The 24,034-nt window shown below is 40.5% G+C and overlaps 1 protein-coding gene across 1 annotated transcript in view; it reads left to right on the top strand.

Annotated features, from left to right (window-relative positions):
* Positions 1-24,034, top strand: part of ARFGEF3 (ARFGEF family member 3) — an 86,772-nt gene that overhangs the window by 39,682 nt on the left and 23,056 nt on the right. Inside the window, exons 10-25 of the mRNA XM_058836517.1 lie at positions 233-337; positions 3,066-3,390; positions 4,654-4,766; positions 5,506-6,416; positions 10,898-11,064; positions 13,036-13,201; positions 14,564-14,671; positions 14,910-15,125; positions 15,372-15,482; positions 16,843-16,993; positions 17,436-17,750; positions 19,344-19,477; positions 21,011-21,156; positions 21,874-22,053; positions 22,433-22,577; positions 23,661-23,783. Coding sequence (XP_058692500.1) covers positions 233-337; positions 3,066-3,390; positions 4,654-4,766; positions 5,506-6,416; positions 10,898-11,064; positions 13,036-13,201; positions 14,564-14,671; positions 14,910-15,125; positions 15,372-15,482; positions 16,843-16,993; positions 17,436-17,750; positions 19,344-19,477; positions 21,011-21,156; positions 21,874-22,053; positions 22,433-22,577; positions 23,661-23,783 — 3,416 coding nt within the window. The remainder of the gene's footprint in view (positions 1-232; positions 338-3,065; positions 3,391-4,653; positions 4,767-5,505; positions 6,417-10,897; positions 11,065-13,035; positions 13,202-14,563; positions 14,672-14,909; positions 15,126-15,371; positions 15,483-16,842; positions 16,994-17,435; positions 17,751-19,343; positions 19,478-21,010; positions 21,157-21,873; positions 22,054-22,432; positions 22,578-23,660; positions 23,784-24,034) is intronic.

Genomic DNA, 24,034 nt, shown 5'->3' with positions numbered 1-24,034 from the left:
TCTTCCTCTTTCTTCACTTACTATTTTTTAATGTAGTAGATCACTGCATGTGGTCAGTACAAAATAAATGGGATGATGCAGGTGATCACACCATTGTAATTTCATAGAAAGAAGCAAAATAAATCACTGCTGCAAATTATGTTATAATTTTCAAGTGAACTAATGCAGTTATTTTAGAAAATTAAGTAGTCTTTGTTTTAATATGATATGAACGGCATCTTTTCTTTGCCAGTGACAATCGTCAACTTCAGCTTCTTTACTTGGAGTGTATCCTCTCCATGCTAAACAGCTCCTCCCCCAGCATGCACCAGCACAAAGGATTCACTGATTTAATATGGTGAGTACATGAAGACTAATGCAAATACTCAGCTGGTAAATATAAAAGGACCTGCTCCCCCCAGCCTTGCAAAAAGGCCCTGTAAAAGTCTCCAGGTGTGAGCAGAGCTTGCTGTTAACCTACTATCAGTTCTTTCTGTGCCTCATATAAAATTGGTTAGGACTGCCTGCTCAGCTACCACATTAAATCCTGGTAGTGAGTTATCACTGTAATGAGGTCTGATGGATTCAGCCAGAAGAGAAAATCTCTTAGGTTTTCTGCAATGGTTTGGATTTGTGTGTGGCATTAAACACAGAGATGCTCTGCTTGTTGTAGGAGAGTACTGTTGAGATTCTTAATGTTCTGATACAATAATACAGGAATATAAGCAAAATTGATGTCAAATGTGTGCTGGTAAACAGAAATGCTTATTATGACCTGCACTGTTCTATAAGGTTTGAGGCTAAACAGTCTTAATGGTGCTTCTATTTTATCAAGAAATTCTCCTTTTTAATGCACTTCACCAGGAAGGCTTGATATCTTTGGTGTTCATATCTATCATTAAATTGTTAATACCATCACCTCAAAGCACTTGAAATAATCCTTCTTTCCTTACAATTGAAATAGTGGGGTTTTTATAGCCTGTGGATAATTGAGTCATAGTAATAAAGCAAGAATGTAACTAATATGCAGTTCCTTGCAGTCTGTGCCCATCTTTTGACCTTGTCAGGTGATTGTATTAAGGAAAGATATATGTGACTGTTAATGGCAAATGTGTTTCTTGTGCTTTTACCCTGTAATTTTTGAAATTGAAGTGTTTGACTTGGGCCCAGTTCTAAGGATGGAACATGTAGAGGCACCCGTAACTCCCCCTCCTGTCCCAGGGCCATCAGTGGCTGCAAGACTGGGATGTCTTCAGACTGGTAACACTTGTCAGTGTTGCCAAGAACCCAGTGCTGAGGCTTCTTGGAAGTCTAACATAAGAGTAGAACAAACTCTCTCTCTCATGGCAGACCCACTTCAGAAGTTTCTGCCTTTGGCTTTCACATAACTCTTTGTTTATGCTTGTGTGACAGACTGTGGGGCCATCCTATACGCAAGATCACTGAAATGATCTCAGTTAAAAGAAAGCACTTCCTGTTCTATTTTCAATTTACATACTTTTGATGATCCAGTTTATGCTGCAAATCTATAGGTGTTTGTAACTGTGCACTATGAGGGCAAGCCATCGGGGTGGAACTTCTTAATCTGCACTGCTGCCATACCAAGAAATGAACAGGCATGCTTCAGCTAGCTGCTTAAGTGGAGGGAAAAAACCCGAAATACTAGGAAGATATGAAACAGTTTAAACTGCAAACATCATTTTGAATGTTTTATACACACTAATACATTACCTGTCTGGTGAGGTTGTGATCCAAACTAGTCGCTGTCATTATTCTTTAAGGAGCTGTTGCCTACATGCGCACAGCTTTCACTCTGATGGGCACTTTGTAGTCAGTTCATGAAGATGAAAAAGAAGGGAGCAGACAGAGAAGAATTAGCTCTGTGTGCTGACAGTGTTCTCCATAGTTTGATACAGAAACTATAGGACTATAGAAACTGTAGGACTAAGATGTGTGGGTAATATATTGTTGCAACCTGTGATTATGCCTGCTTTGAGAAAGGCATGCTTCTTAAGTAGTGAATTGTTATGTTTTGAAATGCACTTGATTGGAGAAATAAATGGAATAAGCAGATTCAAAGTCATTATCTGATGTCCTGTTAAAAGCTGTTTTTCTTTCTGTGACTTGGTGAAGCGGAGCTGATTCAGAAATTTTGTTAAGAGAAGCGGTGAAAATTCTGGACTGCATAAAACCTTGAGAAAATAAAATGTAGTTACCTATGAGGATGTATTTTATGAATTGTTACTTGTAATTAGGTTCTTGCTCTAGATGGTCACTTGAACCTCTGAGACATGGGTGAAAACCAGATTTGGGACGCATTCTCATGCAGCACTTGGCTTCTTAAATTAAGGTCGTGCAGACTGAAGTAAAATGTCAAGTGCGTGAATACAAAGCTGAAATAGCAGCTAATGGAGCAAAGTGCTGAGTTGGCTTTGGTTCCACAGAAGAGTGCTCTGCTGGTGTTGAATCACCTAACATGAGTGCTCATGCAGAAAGATAGTTGAAGGATGGATGGGTATTTACTGTATAGTGGCATATGAGTAGTATAGTGCACACTTTGAGTTATTTTAGAGGGCTTTCATTTTGTTCTCAAAAGACAGCCCAGTAGAGGCTCACAACTAAGGGTGCTTACTAAAATAATGCATGTGCAGTTCAGTGATGGAACACTCAGCCTTCTAGTTAACAGAGATTAGTTCTTGTTTAGTCAGGTTTTTTTAAAGCTCCCAAGGTGAACTGAAAGAGACACTGAGCAGTGGAAGCCTGGAATTTCTACCTTGTGATAGGCTGCAACCAGTGAAAGAGGCAGGCATGCTATCCTGCAAAGGGACAGCACTGTGCAGCAACACGAACTTGCAAAATCAGTACCATGCTTCTACAGCACACAGAGGTATTTCCATATGGACTAGCAGGCTGATGCTTGGGAGGTGAAAAAAGCCTGGCATAATTTGTTTTTGTATCTAACCACTGCTGTTTGACTGATCATTAAAACAAGAGTGTGTATCTCATTTAACCATGGGCTATTTTCAATCTGTTCTTGTAAGAGTATTTTTTTTCCAGTTACCATCTGCTGCTTTTCTCTTTCTCAGGAAGCAACTGTGTCCAGCCCTAATAGTAATCCTGGGAAATCCAATCCATGACAAAACTATCACCTCTGCCCACAGCAGCATCTGCCTTGAGGCTGATTCACCTTCCTCAGGGATCTCTGATCATGGCCGGGGTTCAGGTTGCTCTTCCACAGCACCTGCCCTTAGTGGGCCTGTTGCACGGACCATATATTATATTGCAGCAGAACTGGTTCGACTGGTGGGGTCAGTGGAATCCATGAAGCCTGTGCTACAGTCTCTGTATCACCGGATATTGCTTTACCCACCACCTCAACATCGAGTAGAAGCCATCAAAATTATGAAAGAGGTAGGGTAATCACATGTGCAAATCCAGGCACGTAAAACAAAATGTTTATTCAACGGCAAGCGTTGTTGATATGTACATAGCAATGCATTTCAAACCTTTCCATCTAGGGTTGTTGAAATAGTTCTTTCTGAGCACAACTGGTACATCAGCACCACTCTGACAAATAGTTTGATGCAGTTGCAAGAGCTGTATTTGTGTCCACAACACAAGCTACTATGGTAACTCCGTCAGGGCTCATGCTGTGATGCTGCATGGAGCAGATCCTATCACTGAGTCACGACTGCTCTTTTGGGTGAGATAAAGCATAACGATCCAGTTTGCAACTTCTTTGGCATCTTTCCCCAGACACATCCTCACATTGTGGTTTCCAGGCAATAAGATGAATATATGCTTTGATTACATGCCAGGTTTTTGAAATCCAGTTTCTTGGAGCTTTTTTTGAATAGATACAAGAAAGTTGACAATGGCTTAAAAAGCCATTTCAAGACCAGTCCATTCTGGCCTCTTGCCCAGCGCCTCTGAGAGCACTAGAACTGGAGCACTGGGAGACTTGTTTGAGCACCAGCTGAAATCATGGGGTTTTCCATGTTGTGGAACACAAGGAAATTTATGTAATTTGTAGGAACAGTGGTATCACCTAGAGAATTTTTCATCTAGCTTGTGCATACCTTGGCTGATCTATTTCTGAAAAACCTCTCTTAACACCACACAGCCTCACATTTGGTTCCTGTCTAAACTAGGAGTCATTCTGTCATTGTCTTTCTCTATTTTTAAACAACAGCAAGATGAAAACAGAAGTTTTAGGAAAAGCTTAGTCTAATGTTGTTTTGTGCAGGACATACCTGACAGCTTGAGTCTGAAGGAATCACTTTGCCAATCATTGCATGGCTCCATAATTTTGTAATTAGGTGACTGAGGAGAGAGGCTTCCTTTGGTATAAAATATAATAATAAATACTCATGTAGGCATAAAAATTGTATTGTGTGCAGTATCAGATGAAAAAAATCAGTCAAAAATGTAAAGCACTGGAAAACATTCTAAATGTGATTCTTGCTGAATATTCTCCTTTACTTGCTTTTCTGCCTCTAAAAGGAGGAAAGGTAGCTTTAATAAGTAGAGCATCACTGTGCCATTTCCCTTTGCTGTGAGAAATTGCAGTAGTGCTACCTTGGGTTCCAAGGCTTGATAGAATTGTGACTTATTTATTGTATTTAAATTATACTTAGATAATCTTCTACTTATTTCTGTTTCTTTTCCTTTCAGATACTTGGCAGTCCGCAGCAGCTTTGTGATTTGGCAGGGCCCTGCTCTTCTGAGTCAGAATCCAAGAAGAGGTCTATTTCTAAAAGAAAGTCCCATCTGGATCTTCTCAAGCTGTACGCTTTGTTTCCTCCTTTAGCCTCTTCTGTCTTAAACCCCTGCACACAGAACACTTAAGCAGTTCAGGAGCACATCCAGTATCAGCCAGGGTGTCTGCCTGGTTAAATAAGCTCTGAAAATGGAAAAGGTGTAAAAGTTCTTGCTTGGTTTGTCATCAGTCTGGGCCTGTTTGTGAAGATGTAGATAACTGCCTTGTTGAGTTTCCCAAAATTCCCAAATATGTTGGTTTACAGCTGAAAAATTTTGGGTATGGGTCCTTAAACTTGCAGTAAAATAAATGTGTGTTTCTTTAGAGGTATATTTTCAAGATGAAGTCAGGAGGTCATAGAAAATTTAAACATTGTCATATTGAGCAAGAAGGGTTCTCAGTTCTTATAAAGATCATATCTTGTAGATAAGAACATTTTCAGGACACAGATGGCCTTTAAATTTAGTTCAGCTGGGGGTTGAGATTTTTTTTTTTTAGTTTAAGTGTTTGTCTGTAAGAGAGAACATGCTGTGCATGCTGTTATAAATGCATGGTAACTTTCCCTTGTTGGCACTCCCTTTACAGAATGACCATGCTTGCATGGGAGACTTAGTAATTTGTTCTTACACTAATTGTCTTTCTCAGGAATAGTCTTAAAGGATAAGTTCACTTCTTTTTTTCCTGGTTATGGAAAGATGGTGTTGAATGACAGTGACGTGCTCACCATACATGTTGCATCACTTAAATAAACTCTGTGTTGATTGTAGTATCATGGATGGGATGACGGAAGCGTGCATCAAAGGTGGTATTGAAGCGTGTTATGCTTCAGTGTCCTGCGTCTTTGCCCTGCTTGGAGCATTAGATGAGCTGAGCCAAGGGAGGGGTCTTAGTGAAGAGCAGATCCAGCTGCTGCTCCAGCGCTTAGAAGAATTGAAGGATGGGACCGAGACAAGCAGGGACTCCATGGAGATCAATGATGCTGACTTCAGGTGGCAGAGACGCATCCTGTCCTCAGAAAACCCTGCCTGGGAATCAGCGAATGAGAAGAGTCCCGATATTAGCATTAGTGTTACCACAGACACTGGTCAGACTACTTTGGAAGGGGATATGGGACAAACAACTCCAGAGGATAATCCAGAAAATCAAAAAAACTCCCTGCCATCTCCAGCTGGACACGAAAGCAAAGAGATTCATTACAGAGAACCAGAGTCAGAAACCATTGACCAGCCAGATGTTGTTCAAAGAAGCCACACCATAGTCTATCCAGATATAACTAACTTTTTATCAGTTGATTGCAAGACCCGGTCCTATGGCTCCAGATACAGTGAAAGTAACTTCAGTGTAGATGACCAGGACCTTTCTAGGACTGAGTTTGATTCATGTGATCAGTATTCCATGGCAGCAGAAAAAGATTCCGGCAGGTCTGATGTCTCAGACATAGGTTCTGACAATTGTTCCCTGGCTGATGAGGAGCAGACACCACGGGATTGCCCGGGTCACAGGTCCTTACGCACTGCTGCTCTCTCTCTGAAACTGCTGAAGAGCCAAGAAGCAGACCAACACAGTGCACGGCTCTTTATCCAGTCACTTGAAGCGCTTCTTCCTAGGCTTATAGCTCTTCCCAGCATAGAAGAAGTGGATGGAGCACTGCAGAGCTTCTCTTCAACGTTCTGCTCAGGTTTGCAAGCAAATATTTACTGTCTAACCAGCATGCACACTCTGACAGCACTGTACACAGATTCCCTTGTAGGATTTCATCTTCAGAGAACATACCCAGAATGAGGAAGTTTGAGCTTTACACCATACATTCCTCCACAGAAACACACTTCATTTAGGGCAAAGCAAATTGAGTATGCAAGCACTGATTCAAAGGGAGGTACATCCATTGATTCTTAACAGGCTCTGGATTATGTCCTGAATCAATAAAGAAATGGAATTTGCTGTAGCAAGATACCTCTTTGCAGGTTTGCGAAGCTATGGTGAGAAGCTTGGCACATGGTGTCATTAAAGAGAGGTCAGGGTTGCCCCTGAGAGGGGTGTGGGAAGACCCATCACCTGTTTGTAATGAGATATAAGTAGCTTAGTATATCACTGCACTGTTACTTTTAATAATGCCAGCCTTACAAAGAAGCTGGTTACAATTCCACAGCAGCAAGCTCTAGGAAAGATAGGGAAATAGGAGAGTTTGTCTTCACTCTTTTGTTTTTGTTAGTGCTGCTGGTCTAATATGACAGGAAATGCAAAGCTCAAAGCCCAGACTGAGTGAAAAATTAAGATCATGCCTTCTAAGAGATTGAATATCTTCAGTTCTTTCATGATTAGAACATTTGGGATCTTGACCTGTCAAACAAACAAAAAAAGTTATGCAAAGGCTAGTTTGTCCTGTTGATAGGATATTTAAAATGTGTGTAAATATATATTCTTAGAAGGGTTTTACTTTCCTGACAGTGGGCAAAATGAAAATGTTTGCTTAAATATATGTCTCTGTTTCTTTAACTTACTTTACTGCAATTGCCTTTCCTATTGCTCGTCTCCTAATCATTGCTTCATTCATTTGTGCTCTCACACACATTAAATTCATACAGAGTCAGAAGCGGAGACTCTTCCCATCATCATGCAGCATAGTTTAGATATGAAGATAGGTGAATAAGATGATATTCCTGATATCCTGTTTAAATGCTACCCAGATAAACCCTAACTCAGGAAGATGATAAATGGTATACTTAAGAAACATTGGCCATTTTATATCACAGAAAAGAAATACCTTGAAAGAGAGACTGATGTTAACCACTTTCCTAATTGAGGGGTTCAAGAGCACCCTTTCTGCCACAGGTATATCTTTTTTCCTGAAAAAGAGTAATCTTGAGGTTATGCTGAAAGACCAGTATTAGACCTCTAGCTCAAACCTTTGTGCACCTGCTGTCTTGTGCATGAATGAGTATGCCACTTCTTTTGTCTGTGAAGTCTTTATAGAGTGCTATAAAGCTTTGAAAGATGTGGACCTAAGAGAATCTAGATTTTAAGGCTAAACATAGCTTTTCTTGGCATTCAGTATGAATAATGCAGTGAGAAAAATGGAAGAATATAACTCAATTTCTGCATTAAATCCACTATTTGTGGTTTGCATATCTTAAAAAGATACCTAGTTTGGGACTTAGATTGTTGAGAGAGACCTTTCACTTTTCTTAAGAAAGCAACCCCTGTGGCTGAATCTGTACTTTAAAAATGTACACCACGTTTGCAGATGGATTTGGTGAAGTACTTGTAAAAGACACCATTCAGTAAGGAATCATGGAAAAGTGGAGTAGCAAGTCACTGTCCTAAGACAGCCTGGAAGAGGTATCCTGGAGTTTTCATGGAGATGTGGCTGTTGCAGAGTTGCACTTTTATGCTTTTGTAAGATCTGCATGGTTCCTGTTTCAGTTGGACACCTGGAATGAGACTCAGTCCAGCTGAAACGGCCCCTTAACTTGTACCTCAGATCTTAAGCAAATGTCCATCAGTCCTCCTGAGGTGAGAACTTGTGCTCCTGTGTGGGTGAGAGAGCCATGAGTTTGAAGACTTTAGAGAGAGAGACATAGAAAACTTGAAACAAATATCAGGGCGTAAGGACTCCTCCCCCTGGAGAGCTTCTGAAACACCAGTTTGATCTGCCTGTATAAGCAACATGAAGGTCCCTACTTTAGGAGTCCTTCATTAACATCAGCTGCTCCAGGCACAAATTTGGTGATGATCCCTCTATCTATCTATATTCATTGTATATACAACATTTATTCATGCATAATTCTTGAAGAATACTTTGGGAATTTTGAGAGTTTAAGATTCGAGTTGAGAAAAGATGCAGATGCAGTTCTGAGATCAGTCAGTACAGAAGCAGTATTTTTGTGTTTCTGGGAGACCTTATTTAACTCCTTTGTTTAATTTTTTTATTTTTCTTACTCTTTGGAAGGATAATACAGTTTAGTGCTCTTTCCTCCTACAAGCCAGGTCCTTATATAGATAGCATTGCAAAATTAGGATATTTTCATAGGATTGAAAGGCAATGAATGAATGGAGGTAGGAATTTAAGGCACTGCTGAGATAAGCATGGAAAAGGTGAAGTCAGCTAAGCAGAGTTATAGTGAAATTAAAATTTGCAAATAACTTGGATAACTCTAAAGTTAGGAGTAAGCCCATCTTCAGTTTTAATTCCCTAGTTTTTAGAGGGAAGGTTTTTATGCCGGTAAGTATCATCTTCTGTTTTTGTGATCCCAGCATCTCATAAATGCAGTTGTTTGTTTTCCCATATTTTAGAGGAAGTTAAGGAATATATTTTTCCCCAACACTTTTTGGTGCTCAAATACATCCCCTTAATGGAATATCCCCTTTTCTGTGCACTTCTACACCTTCTTTTTTAATTCTAAACTTATATAGGAGGTTGCACGTTTTAAAAAACATTTTAATCCAAAATAAACTGGGCTTTTTTGTTGTTTTGTTTTGTTTTGTTGGGGTTTTTTACTTTTATGTACATCTCTGCCTTGAGGTTTTTATTACTCTAGCAGGTTCTATTCCCTGAGGTACAGATTTAAGAGAGATAAGACAAAAAAACAGTGTGAGATGAGGTATCTACATCAATGTCACGATCCTCCATCCAACAGAGTGTTAAGATGCATCTTTGCTTTCAATGATGAAGGAATCACTAGAACTACTCACAGGCTGCTTTAAAGCACATGGTTGCAGTTCTGGTAAAGGCTCTCTGTCAACATTCACCATGAGAAATCTACCCCAAACAATGCCAGCCTCTGTGGGTGTGGGTGTGGTTTGTGGCCAACCCTATCGCCCTTCTTCCACAAAGGTTGCTCCCTTGAACAGATACTCATTTTTTAGACCCACCCTGGAACAGTTACTCTCTTTCTAAATCCACCCTCAAACAGTTACTCACCTTATCCACGCCCCCAAAGTGACGACAGTGGAAAGTCCGAGAAGGCAGCAGCACAGAGCTTTCAAACCCTCACGAGGCAAGAAAAACATTTGCTTCTTTTCTGTGTGTGGATTTTCTTTTTTTTTTTTTTTAATGTTAATGGTTTGTTGTATTTTGTCTAAGAAGAGGTATGAGCTTTATGGTGGGAGGAATATGTTCACAGTAAACCACTGCAGCAGTTAACAAATGACACAGCTTTGCTTCATCTTGTAACTAACCTTGGAAGCTGGTTTTTGTTCCATTTCAAATACTCCTTTAGAATAAAGCTGACTTCTTAGTCTTCCCTAATTGACATTGTATGAATGAATTTCACAGTTGATGTGAAAACCATGAAATATTATAACTCATGTGGTTGGATCTGGTATTACTGGTTTTTTCATGGTTCAAGCTACAGATCATGGGGATTCAGTTAGGTGTTGCTCATACTTGATTGATATTTTTCTACCAGTAGGTCAGCTATTTGCCATCAATGGGAAGAAGGGATTGTGCCACTGAGCATAGCTGTAGGCTTCATAGAAATAGTGTTTTCAGGTCTAGTGAGTGCTTTACAGGTGGTTTCTGGGATGACAGAAGTGCAAGTTCTCAGCTATTTAGAAAGTAGTCCTTGGTGTTAGATAAATAGGACTTGGAGTTGCAACTAGTTCCAGCCAGCTTTGCCTCAGATATTTGTCCACATACTTCTAGGCCATGGAGAGAATGATGATTACAGACTGATCATGCAAGGTGTAGAGCACTCCAGTCCCCATCCAGCAACTGACTTAGCCAGAACAGGTTTACTGGGGGGTTAAAAGGCTGTAAACCTCATTAGCACCATTTGGTGCAGTGTATTCTCAGTTAAGTGCACAGACTTTGGGTCTGCTCCTTTCCACCTCACTTTTCCAGTTAGCGTTGCAGATGTATCCTGCCCTTTGCTTTGTACTTGATAGTCATCATAAGGAATGCTGGTGCTCCTTGCTAATTTCAAATTTAGCATGTTGCTATGCTGGACTGTGACTGGAGTGTTCAGTTTATCTTGCATTCTAGATGAACTACTTATTTTTGAATTCCCTATTCTAGTATGTTTAGTAGAGTAATTTCTACTGATGATTCATTAACTATTCTAGCAATCTGTTGCTGTCAAAATGCTAGGGATAGTTTCTGATATTTTTTCCAGTAAAAATCTGTGTAAAATATGAGAGCTCACATGGTGTTTTTGTTAGGTATGATGCACTCACCAGGATTTGAGGGAAACCTAAATTTCAACTTCCAGACACTGATGAATGCAGACAGTCTCTATGTGTTATCACATTACACTTTACTGCTCAACCTAAAATTGGCAAACTCAGATTACTACAGGAAGAAGCCTGCCCAAGCCCCTGTGTTGCTGGTGAGTTGGGGAATATGGGATAATTGTTTTTAAAAAAATGAAAATTTATTTTGCTTCATTTCACATAAACCAGCCCACACATAAAGCCTTCAGGATGCTTGTTAAGTAGAGAAATAGTAATTGCAAATGAAGCGTTCTCCAAGCTGCTTATGAATTTTGCATGGTAAGTGTCATGCATCTGAATTACACTGTGATTTGTTGGGAAGGAATGCTGCTTACTGATTGTCATTAAGGTCGCAGTCATTTTGATGGTAAAGCTATTTTCAGAATAGATTAGCATCATGTGATACAGCAAGTATTGTCTCTTGATAATGTGCATAAACAGACCTTCATCTTGCAACTGGCTTTTTTTGCCTAATACTCAATTTGAACTTCTGTAGATGAAGACATGAGAAGTTAAAGTGAAAAATAAGTAGGTCTTAGTAATGTGAAATTATGATTTTTGTTATACTTGGAATTACTCAGCTTCTGGGGCTTTTTAAAAATCATGAGTTATAAAACATGGATGCATGTTTTTCAACTTAGTTGCTCAAGAGACATTGCTTTGGAGTTTTCTGAAAAAAACAAAAAAAATTGTGATATATGGAAAAAATAAAAAAGGTGTCAAAATGTATAATTATTTCTGAACTTCCAGTGTAAGAGAATCTAGATCATCTCAAAAACAAATGGAGTTTAACATCATCCTTAGTTCTGGTGTGTTCTGCAACAGATCAAGTGCAGATCTGTGACTCAGGATATTCTCTAGAGGATTCAGTGTGTGCAACAGACCTGAGCATGACTAATTATTCTTGGAGATCCTCTGATAAATAATTGGAGACCAGTTCATCTGTGATGACCATTCAATGCAAAAAGGCCCAGTTGTTGGGCAGGCCACTTTAGGTGCCTCAACTTCTTTTAATTGGATTTGAGGTCCTACTGCTACCTGGTGGAAACAGTGAGAGATCAGCATGTCCCATTGTCATTGTGCAAGAACTGTCATTCTGATTTGCATCTTGAATTAACTGCAGTAGGAGAAAGGAGAGCTGTTCATGCCATTCTCCACTGCAAAGACAGACACAGAAGGATCTGGGCAGGCTGGGTTGATGGGGAATGGCCAATTGTATGAGGCTCAATAAGGTAAGGTGTCAGATCCTGCCCTTGGGTCACAAGAACCCAGTGTAGCATTACAGACTGGGGCAGAGTGGCTGGAAAGCTGCCTGTGGGAGAAAGATCTGGGAGTGCTGATGAGCCAACTGAACATGATCCAGTGTGTGCTCAGGTAGCCAAGAAGGCCAATGGCATCCTGAGCCTGTACCAGGAATAGTGTGGCCAGCAGGACCAGGGCAGGGATCATCCCTCTACTGGTGAGGCCACACCTCAAATCCTGGTTTAGCTCATGGACTCCCAGTACAAGAAGGACATTGAGGTCCTGGAGTGAGTCCAGAGGAAGACAACAAAGCTGGTCAAAGGTCTAGAGACCAGGTGCTATGAGGAGTGACTGAGGGAGCTGGCATTGTTTAGCCTCGAGGAAGGGAGGCTCAGGAGAGACCTTCTCATTGTCTACAACTCCCTGAAAGGAGGGTGTAGTAAGGTGAGGGTAGGCCTCTTCTCCCAGGTAACAAGTGACAGGACTAGAGGAAAGGATCCCAAGTTGTGCCAGGAGAGGTTTAGACTAGATATTAGGAAATTTCTTTTCATGGAAGGGGTTATAAGGAAGAGGAACAGATTGCCCATGGAAGCATTAAAAAACATGTGGATATGGCACTTCAGGACATGATTTAATCGTGAACGTGGTGATGGTGCTCTGCTGTTGGACTTGATGATCTTAAAGATATTTTCCAACCTTAACAATTCTAAGATTGTGGTCCTCCATTAATTATTCTTATAACTTAATTTCTACTTCTGCAATCCCTTACTCAGAAGTAGATCTGGGGGCTCATGCTGTAGGGTTTACACTGTTGTCTTACATTTGGCTTTAATGGTTCTCTGCAGAAGGAGTTCATGAAGCAGGTCCAGTCCAGTGGAGTGTTGATGGTATTTTCCCAGGCCTGGGTTGAAGAACTGTACCACCAGGTACTAGAAAGGAACATGCTAGGTGAAGCTGGATACTGGGGAAGCCCTGAGGAACACAGCCTTCCACTTATCAGCATGCTGACGGGTCAGTACAATATTATGGTGGCAAGGCTAACTTCCAAATGTGTCTAAAACAAGCTACAGTGATACGCTGCTTTACTGAGTTACATACGGAACAGCATGTAAGCATGCAATATGTGATGTCTTGTGGAATTACTGGTAGAGAAGGAGCCAGACCTAGCTGTGGCAGGTACTTAAGTGTTTGTTTTGGCTCATCAGAGTGGTTTTGAAAAAAAAATCAAAACTGTCCGTGGGAGACATGGAGAGTTGTTTTGTTCACTGAATCAAAACATCTCTTAATTCTGTCAGCTTCAGTTCTGGTAGACTTGATACTTGTTAATGATAAACAGTAAGGCTGCTGTTTTCTTGATGTCATAGCAAAGCCATTTCAGTGTGCCTGCGGTGCAGTACAAATATAAATAGTGGCATCTGATCCTGGAAGCCTTCCACAGATTGGACTCCCCTCGGTTCAGACTTCAGCTATGCCAGGGATATGCCAAATGGCATTAGAGAGAAGCTGAAGACCTGGAGCACAATTGCTTAAAAGCAATCCTTAGCTTCATTTGAGGGGAAAAAAATCAAATTGTATCAGCTGAAAGACAGCAGGATGGCTGTGATACTGTATTGATATAAAATGGACTGTCTGCTTTAATGTGTATGTAATTAAAATAGTGTATGCAGGGAGAACACTGACTTCAGCTGAGCCATTAAGTGGTGATCAAAGGGTACTGCTCTAAAAGTTTTTTAGCTGATTGTATTGAGCTCAGTGTTACTTCTAGCTATGGAGCTGGGAAGATGAAAGTCTCGGAAAAAACGATACCTGGCTGTGGAGATGGAGCTTGTTAGAAAGAAAATCAACCTGGTGTCCCTAACATTAAACTCTCTGTGAGAAACTGGTCTTTTGTTGTGTTGGAGAAAGGATTGTATTTGTTTTGTTGCAATGGAGCATGCATAGCTCTACTAAAAATCACATTTAGGACATAAGATTCAAATGCACCTTGAGGACTCAGACTGAGGTAAATAAATACAGGATTTAGCAAGATTTAAAATAATATACTAAGAAATGCAGAGATTTAGTGTGTGGTAAGTTCTGAACTGTAAGAAATACCACAAAATCTCTACTGGAAGTTCTGTTCACTGTGCAACTTGAAGGGGAAAGCAGCTTTTGAGAGTGGGATGTCTCCCCTGTTCAACAAAACATTGGTTATACTGGGCAAAGCCTAAAGTGCCGCAGCTCATGTTTATACCAAGGCTTTAGAAGGCTGCCAGAAAGAGTAACAAAAAAGCACACCTGAGAAGTCAGGAACACAGAGCCAGTAAGACGTGCTTTCCTTGTACCATCTGTGTGTCAAATAATGTAATCTGATGTTTTTTAATGTTCTGGCAGACATCGACGGCTTGGGCAGCAGTGCAATTGGTGGCCAATTGATGGCATCTGCTTCAGCTCAATCTCCTCTTTGCCAAAACCGGAAGACAGATGATTCTGTTGTTGCAGGTACTAAGACTGTACTATGAGTGTGTCTACCAGCAGTGGATCATTATGCACCAAAAGCATATACAGATAAATTGTGTAGAAAACCAATTTTAAAACTAAGTATATTAGTACATTGTACATGTGAATTGGTAGTTCAGTGTGCAGAGGACAAATGTGACTTGGCTTTTTACCACTAATGATAAAGCTTCTGTTGTGTCATTTCCTAGTAGTAATAGTATTATTGTTTTTTCCACTCTAGGAATTGCTTTTGCCAGATACATTTTAATTGGCTGTTGGAAGAACTTGATTGACACTTTGTCCACCCCACTGACTGGCCGCATGGCAGGCAGCTCCAAGGGGCTGGCCTTCATCTTGGGAGCAGAAGGAGCCAAAGAGCAGAACCAGAAGGAGAAAGACTCCATCTGCCTGAGCCTGGATGGACTAAGGAGGGCAGCCCGGCTGAGCTGTGCTCTAGGTAATGCTGCATGGGGGATGTCATGGCAGACTCATAATATAGGATGGTAACTTTCCTTGAAGGCATTTGGCAGAAAGAAATGCAGCATGCCGCTCCAGTTTTGCATAGGGATGGTGGGAATATGCATAGAGTGCCCTACAGCATAAACATATCCAGCCAACTTTCCTTAACCCTACCTCTTGTTGAGGTTGTATGGGATTGGGGAGGAAACATTGGTCATACAGTAATTGTGTGGTTGCTTTACAGGAGTTGCTGCTAACTGTGCATCTGCTCTTGCCCAAATGTCTGCGGCCTCCTGTGTCCAAGAGGAGAAAGAGGAAAAAGAAATCCAAGAACCCAGTGATGCTATTGCTCAAGGTAACTACATGATGAAATTACCTACCTTATCTTATATTGCCCGTGAAGCTACAACTGGAAAGCACTTTGCCACCCATGGTGACATTTCCCTCTGTTCTGCTGTGCACCACTTGCTTGTAGGCACATGGGATGTGTGTCTTCAGTACCTGTCCTGCCCTCCTAGATTCTTAATATTATGTCCTGCTAATTATATTCTATACAGAACTGAAATTAGTGGAACAGTGCATAAGCCAACAGCATTTTTCAGTGTGTGCTTTTTAAACCTTGTGATACTAGTACAACAAGAGAGCATTAGAGAAACAGGTTTTTTTGGGGATTTTTGTGTGTTGGGTGGTAATGTAAGCTGAGTTTGCATCACTCCCCCTGTCTGGTTTATATACCCTTGCTTATCTTTTGTCATCATCATAATCAGATATTTAAAACTGTTTCTGAATCATGTTAAATTAAAATGGAATAAAAGATTCTGCCTTTATAGCATACAAAAAGTTCTGCATCTCTATACCATCATTTCAAATTCAGTGGAAGTTGAAGTCCATTGTTGTCTGCAGTGACTATTTGAAGTACATATAATTTCTCTGGTTACATCTGATTTCTAATGGCAAGAAGCCCATAGCAAAACACAGTGTTGCACAAATGACCCTGCTTGGTACTTAAATTTGGTGTTTTGGTAGAGAAAACAAAACTGAAAAAGCCTAAGCTTAAGAAAGCTTTTGACTGCTCTGCTAGACATAACTGAAGTGAGTTGTCCAGACTATGCTGAAGCAAAGAGGAGGCAGCAGCAGTGGCCAGAGGCCAACAGATCTGTTCTATGAAAGCTTAAAAAGCTTCAAAACTTGTTTCCATTCCAATGCAGCATGAAAGCAAAGCTTTTCAGGGATTCTCTGAAAAAATAAATAGATCCAAATGGTTGTGGCTCGGTTCAAGATTAGTTTTGCTTTGACAAGAGGTTTTTGGTGAAACTTTTCGTATGGAAATATATGCAAAATCCATAAATGCTATTTTTTTTTTCCATAGCAAAGGAGATTTTGGTAAAAATAAATATCTAGTCAGCCATCTCCAAAGAGAAATGTCACTGGCAATCTGCAACTGTTCTGTGGGCAACAGGATGTGAATTTGGGGGTGGAGGGTGTCAATCTAACATTGATTTTTTTTCTCCTGTATATAGGATCAGTCAAAAAGGACTTTTGTTTTAAAGCTTAGGTTTATTAGGAAATTGGTTTCTCTGTTGGTTTTTTTGGTCTAAAATTCATGTTCTTTTGTAGATTTCAGACTGTAATCTTTTGCCATCACCCTGTATGCAAACCAGTGTTTATTTAAAAGCTGAAGAATCTAATTTTATTTATTTTTTTTTATGCTGCAGTGAAACAGAAAGTGGAGCAGAAACTGGAGCAGATGGGGAAAGTGCAGGGAGTCTGCCTGCACACTGCTCATGTTTTGTGTATGGATGCAGTCCTTAATGTGGGTCTGGAGATGGGAAGCCATAATCAGGACTGTTGGCCTCATGTATTCAGGTATTCGCCAGCTTTCCCAAAATAGCCAGAATTCATGCCATATTGCCTAAAAGTAAGGAACTCGGAAAAAGGGCTTTTCAGGCTCTGTGAGTGTTCTGTATAAACAGTGTCAGGGTGAATTAGCTGTCAGTATCTCTAAAAGAAAAGATGGTGCTGTTTTCCACCACTGCTCAGGGACAAAATCAGTGCTTAGAAGCTTCAAAGTTACCAGGAGACTGTGGCAGACCCAGGAACCTAAATGGGCTTTTCAGGTACCTCCACCAAACTACTTGCTGTCTAGGCACATGGGAGGCCAAAGGATGTAAGAAGAAAGGTCATCTGTGTGTAGTTTGAGCGTTAGAAATTATCTGTCTATGGTTTGAGGAAAATGTCCTGTGATTAGTGGAGGGAGGATTTGTTTTGGGGTGTTGATTAATTTTTCGCTTCTCCTGTGTGTTCTCAGGGTGTGTGAGTACATCAGCACGCTGGAGCACACTCACTTCAGTGATGGTGCTGCCCAGCCCTCCCTTACCATCACCCAGTCACAGCAGGCACCTGGAGGGCTGCACCCAGACTCTGAGCCTGGGGAGGCTGCTCAGGCACTGACCCCCGAGCAAGAGACCACCCTCAGCAGCCATCCTGTCATTCAGCCAGTTTCTATCCAGGATCTCATCAAGGACAGCAGTAAGGGCAGAGCTTTTGACTTCCGTGGAGGCAGTCTGCTTTGTGGTACCAATGCTGCCAAGGCTGTTCTCACACTCTCCACACAGGCTGACAGGTAAAAACACTGCTGTCCGTAACCAGAATCCTTGTTCCCCCAGAAGTACCAAAATGGCCCTTTTGGTGCTGCAGTAGGTCTAATCTTTGTTTGTTGCAGCCACTTGCTTCAGTTGAATTTCACAAGAGAGCTGTGTGTTTGTCACAACCAGCTGTTTCTAAAAGACCTGGGGTTTTTTCATCTCTGCACTACCTGCAAGTACTGAGCTGAGTATGTCTGTGCACAGCATATGCCAAGCAAATAAAATGCATCCTGAGAGTGGTGGATTTATTTCTTGCACGTAAATTGATATGTTGTATTCAGTTAAGCAAAGTAAAGGGGTGTCCTGTCCTGGCAGGAAGGGACTGATTGACAAGACCAGTGTCAGTCAGAAAGCAGCTGCTTCTGTCAGGGCTGCCTTCTGTCAGTTCATCAGGCTTCCCCAGTGTGTCCAGAGGAGCAGGGGGAAACCAAGTATGGTCACAGAATGGCTATCTTAAATGCCTTTCATCATGGTCTGCCAACTGATATAATTTCTGCTATTTTTTAAGCTGCACAGACTACAGTTGAAAATTTCCTGGGTTTGCATCCTTGCAATTTGATCCAACTGACATTTTTCATCTCTGCATGTACAAAGGTGTTATATGTAAATTCAAAGTCAAAAGTAATGGATAAACTGTAGAAATTTGACTCTGGACATAAAAATACCTTCTTTTTAGGAAGCTTACAATGAAACTTGGTTCTGAGAATTAGAGAATAGCAATACTGTAATTTTAATGTTTCATTTCTACCCTTTGACTTAAGTGCAAATGTTTATTAGGACTTAATCCCTTGTTTCTTAGGACTATAGAAAGTTTTTCATGAAAAGCAACAACAGAAAATCATATTTTTGTCAATTTCTGGCTCTACCATGTGAAATGTGACTGTAATCTCTGTGGAGCTCTGTGGAGCTCCAGTGTAACCACACTTTCTGTTTTATGTGTACAGATTTTAACTGTTAAATCCTAGGAGCCCACTGCAGCTGAAAATAACAACTCTTGCTTGTATTTGTCACTGTTTAACCAAAACATAGTGCCATACTGGCTGCTGTTAAAAAATTTAACTCTACCCCAGCCAAAACTAGCAAAATATTCTGAAATAGCAATTCAGGTACAGTAACCTTAGGTTTAAGACTTGAATTAATTCATTTTTCAAGTTTGGGTCAGTAACTTCAGATGGAGCAAACTGGTGCAATTCTAAATTTAGTCAATGAGGCTATGATGGTCTTTATTGTGAGGTCTTGGCACGTTTCAGCTGGTTTTTGATTACTGGTTCATGAATGGCTTATAGCACTAAGGTAACTTGAAAAAGTGACTTTCTGTTTTAGCACCATAGTTGAATCTTGAAAAGGTTCTCATTGATCCCATAGCAACCTACTTCCCACCCTCCAATTAATAAAGCTTCTAGATCAAAGTCTTGCTGCTGCACTGTATAAATGAAAAAGACCTCAATAACCCAATGTGTCAAGAAAGGCAATGTATAGAAGCCACAAACAGATAGGAGTTTTCCTCTTACATACACATTTAAGTCTGCATCTCATGAATTTTTCAGTTAGATTCTGTTCTTTACCTACAGGCTTTTTGAAGATGCTGCTGACAAGTTAAACTTGACATCATTGGCAGGCTTCCTTTACCAGCTCAAGAAGGCTTCTCAGGCCCAGCTTTTCCATTCAGTCACAGATACAGTTGATTACTCGCTAGCAATGCCAGGTAAATCACCTGAAGATCCTGTACAGAGTGTACAAATATACAATTGTACTGCTTACAGGACTTACTCTGTATTCCTACCAATTTTTTCCAATTGAAATTTCAAGGTAAAAATAAAACACAGTATGTAGCCTAACAAGATCTTTCTTATTAGAATTGTGGGAACCATTTTTTGTCTTTAGAAAAGACTGAGCGCTTTTTTTGGACAGGGTCCACATCCACACCTGCTTTGAAACACATCACAGGATGTTCATTTGGTTCTTGGACTTTGGGGGGTGTTAATTGCCTGCCAATATATAATCAGCTCTGTTTTTGAACCCAGGCCACTATGGAAATTTGGGTCAGTCTAGACTTAAGACACTGGATTTAGGTTTGACATTTGACAGTAGGATAACCTCAGAAGTGTTCAGGAAATGGGTGATAGAGTATAAAGCACACAAAGAATGTTAAATAAAGCAGTGGGATTTGTCCTGCTTGATTTTCCCCAACAGGGTAGAGCATATACCTCACAGTACAAAGCCTGTAAATTGTTGTCTCCATCACTGTCTCAAATAGAGCAGAAGAATTGGACACAAAAGAAGATAACTTCACTTATTATACTGTGGCTGTAGAAGCTACATTAGTCATACAGGTTTTGTTCTGTCCTGTGGCTGACACAGTTGTTATCTGTGTCTCCAATTTAATTAGTTTCCTCCCTCCCTGAAGTGCTACTTGTTATTTCCTCAGTGTGACATTTCAAGTTTTTGATTTTTTTGATCTTGCTTGTTTTCAGACCTCAACATTCATAACTCTAGTTTTAATAAATAGATTTCTTCTTTTCATGTCATGTAATGGTCAATCAACAGTAATTTTCATGCTGAAATTAAAATTAAGATAGAAGAATTAAATGCTATTTTTTATTTTAAAAATTATATGTCCCCTGATTACATCTGTTGTTAGAGATAAAAGCACCAGTGTATTTGAAATGAGAGGCTGAAGTGTCTTTCCAAATATTCTAAGAGCAATGGAAGATGAATTCTTTTCAACAGGAAGTAACAACTATTAGAGACTGGGAAACAGAAAAGCATTTTCACACATTCTGTTCTTTATATCCTTTGCTTAATAAGAAATACAGAATTAACTACTCAAGCTAAATAATTTGCAGTTTATAATCTTTCCTGTAGATGTCACCAAAACCCTTCATAACTACCATTTTGGGTCTTAATATCAATTACTTAACTCCTTGCTTAACTTTACGGCACTACTTTCCCAAGCCTTTGTCTTTCATATGTTTGCAAAAGAAGTGATCACTTAAAGTATGTTTAGGATAGTTTAAACTTGGGTCCATCTCCTGTCCTTTTACCTACACAGGCATAGGCTGTGTTTTACATTGGTTTTGGGTTGTTTTTTATCTTTTTCTCACCCCTCACTAAAGCCTATCAATAATTAATTAGTTAATCAATCACTTAATCAATAATTTCTACTTCAAATTCAGACATTTAGGAGTGGAGGAGCAGCTGATGCTTAGCTTCCTTTTTTTCTTATACCTTCTTGTAGGTGAAGTAAAATCTACACAGGACAGGAGAAGTGCACTTCACTTATTCCGACTTGGTGATGCCATGCTCAGAATTGTAAGGAGTAAATCCCGCCCATTGCTCCACCTCATGCGCTGCTGGAGTCTCGTGGCTCCTCACCTTGTAGAGGTAGGAATGGGGGACAAAAATGGGAATGTGTGCACAAGGTGACAAAGCTGAAAAAAAATGGTGGCGGCTTGGTAGCTCTTAACAGCTTTAACAACCTTCAACACTGTCAAATCTGCTCTGTGTTGTACATACTGTGTCATATATTGCGGTACTGCCACCAAGGAGTGTGCTTGCAAGTGACTGAAATGGGCAGGGACAGGGTGCTGGGCTTCTGCAATATGATGCAAATTGTGAAAAAAACTGAAATCACCCCAAGGGGCTCTGAGTGACTCCTCCGTCTGCCGATATTCCCAGTCAAGGTCTGCATCCTTGCAGTTCTTCCCGTAAGAGGATGCAGGATTTCTTTTTCCACATAAAACCAGCTCGGCTGCTACCTTTTGAGGGGAAGAATCGTCACACAGTCCAAACAAAGGACGTTTCCCACAAGTTCTGTTCTATGGGTTTTGGTATTTGTTTATTTTTAGCTCTATGTGTTTTTAATTGTCAGCAAACTTTCATACATCTGTGAGCCTCCTGGCAGCTCAGAGTCTCAGTCATCTGCTTTCATGGCAGTAGTCTCATTTTCATTACAGTGACCTGTACATTACATTACCCTGGTCACATCAGTGGTGAAGCTGTTTTGAAGGTTCAGTAAAATGTAGTGCTTACCTCCCTTGAAAGTGTCTGAATAAAGCAAAATTTTTGCTTGGACACAACCTAATACTTCTTTCCCTGCAGGCTGCCTGTCACAAGGAGAGACACGTGTCTCAGAAGGCTGTCTCCTTCATCCATGACATCCTCACCGAAGTGCTGATGGACTGGAACGAGCCTTCTCACTTTCACTTCAACGAGGCGCTTTTCCGCCCCTTTGAGCGCATCATGCAGCTGGAGCTGTGTGATGAGGATGTCCAAGACCAGGCAAGTCAGCTCTGATCAATGTATCTGTATGTGGTCTCTATGCCCATAAGAATGGTTTCCAGAGTGCACTTGGTCCACCTGAGAGTGTTTCCCAACCTCCCCTTGAATGCTGCCCCTTAACACCTTCAAGGAATTGGGAGTGCTCTGCCTACCTATTCCAGCATTTTGGCAGAGCACAGAGACAGCAGACCTGGCTTTAAAGCAATTAAATAAAGATTTTCTACTATCTAAAAAATTTTAAAGAATAAATTAACCTAGACTGTCATAGTGAGGTCTAGGAATGTGTTTAAAGACATTCTCTTTCCTTCTGAGGATCCATCTGTGTATCAATTCTGATTTTTGGTTCTTTTTCTTTTAACCCCTCCTACACTGGCTGCAGGTGATCACCTCTATAGGAGAGTTGGTGGAAATGTGTTCTACCCAGATCCAATCGGGATGGAGACCCCTGTTCAGTGCCCTGGAAACAGTGCACAGCAGCAGCAAGTCAGAAGTTAAAGAGTACCTTGTAGGAGAATACTCCATGGGTAAGGACTTACTGCAGTGTTTCAAACGTGGTTTTGATTCCCTGGGGCATAGTAACTAACTCAATGAATTTAAAAGCCCTAACTGAACACTGGCGCTACAGCACTCTAGAACTGTAACAAAGTATCTGACTTATTAGTTGGGGTAGGGAGGAAAGCAGACGCATTGTTCTGGCCCTTTATCCTCTACATTCTAACAAATTATTAGAATGAGAAAAAAATGCTTCAAACCTACTTGAATAAGTCTGAGTAAGACAGTAGTGCAAGGGTGCTGAGCTTGGCTGAGCATTTGTCACTGTCCTCCTGGAAAAAGGACTGTTTTCAAGTAGCATGTCTCTTGTGGACTGCCTTCCCTGGTGTATGAAACCTATTGCATCTTACACATCATGGTAACTTAATGTGATAATCTAGGCAACAGCTTATCCAGGCATTTGATCACAAGGCTTTCAGAATCCAAGTACTATTACAGACCACATTTCTGTAAGAATGTGCATTCCTCCCAGAGATGTTTTCTTGTATGGAAATGTGTTAATATGGGAAAACCCATTTTTTCTGATTAGAGGGTATGTTTAAATCTGACAAGTCACGTGTAAGGGACATGGTTTTCTGCATAAACTTTGTCATTTAGATCTGTTATGGCTGATGGCTGAATGCCGGCGTATACAGCTTTTGAAGAGATAATCTACTTTGGAAAAGCAAAGCTATTTTTTTACTCTATAGTCTGAATGGTTTTCTGCATGATTTATGTCATCTTGGTGCTTATCAAAAGCTAAACTAGAAACTAAACAGAAACCTCCACCAAACAGAAGTATTAGCTCCTGCGTCCAAGAGCTCAAACCTGCTCTTACCATTTGAGCAGGCATAAACTGGTATTGGTCATAGACTGGGCAAAGGAGGGAATCTCTATCACTTCCTATGAAAGGCTGGGTTTCCCCATGAGCAAAAGAAGGTTTTACTTTCAAGATAGTTTCTGTCTCTGCCCAGAATAGAAAAGATTCTACAGATTGAGTTAAATTGCTGAAAAATGGTTGGAAAATAATTTCTACAGGGGTGTGAGGAAGAGTTCTCATCTTGTTATCTCCTCAGGGAAACGCCAGGCTCCAGTGTTTGATGTCTTTGAAGCATTTCTAAACACAGACAACATCCAGGTCTTTGCCAACGCTGCCACCAGTTATATTATGTGCCTTATGAAGTTTGTCAAAGGACTGGGTAAATATTTTCCTTTTAAGCCATGATATGTCAGGCTTGATCCCACAGAAACAGATAATTCAGTTATGTAATCCATAGAATGGTAGGAAAGAGAGGGCCAGTGAAGAGGTTGAGTCCAGAATGCTTTAAAAAAATTAAATCAAACCAACACGAAGGGATTATTTCTGTAACATTTTTAACACTATCAGTTCTTCAAGTCTTTATAGCAGCAAAGATGCATCTCACTATTAAGTGTCTGCTTCTCAATTTGA

The sequence above is a fragment of the Poecile atricapillus genome, chromosome 3 (assembly GCF_030490865.1).
Source record: "Poecile atricapillus isolate bPoeAtr1 chromosome 3, bPoeAtr1.hap1, whole genome shotgun sequence".
Classification (NCBI taxonomy): Eukaryota; Metazoa; Chordata; class Aves; order Passeriformes; family Paridae; genus Poecile; species Poecile atricapillus.
This window is presented reverse-complemented; position numbering and strand designations above follow the sequence as displayed.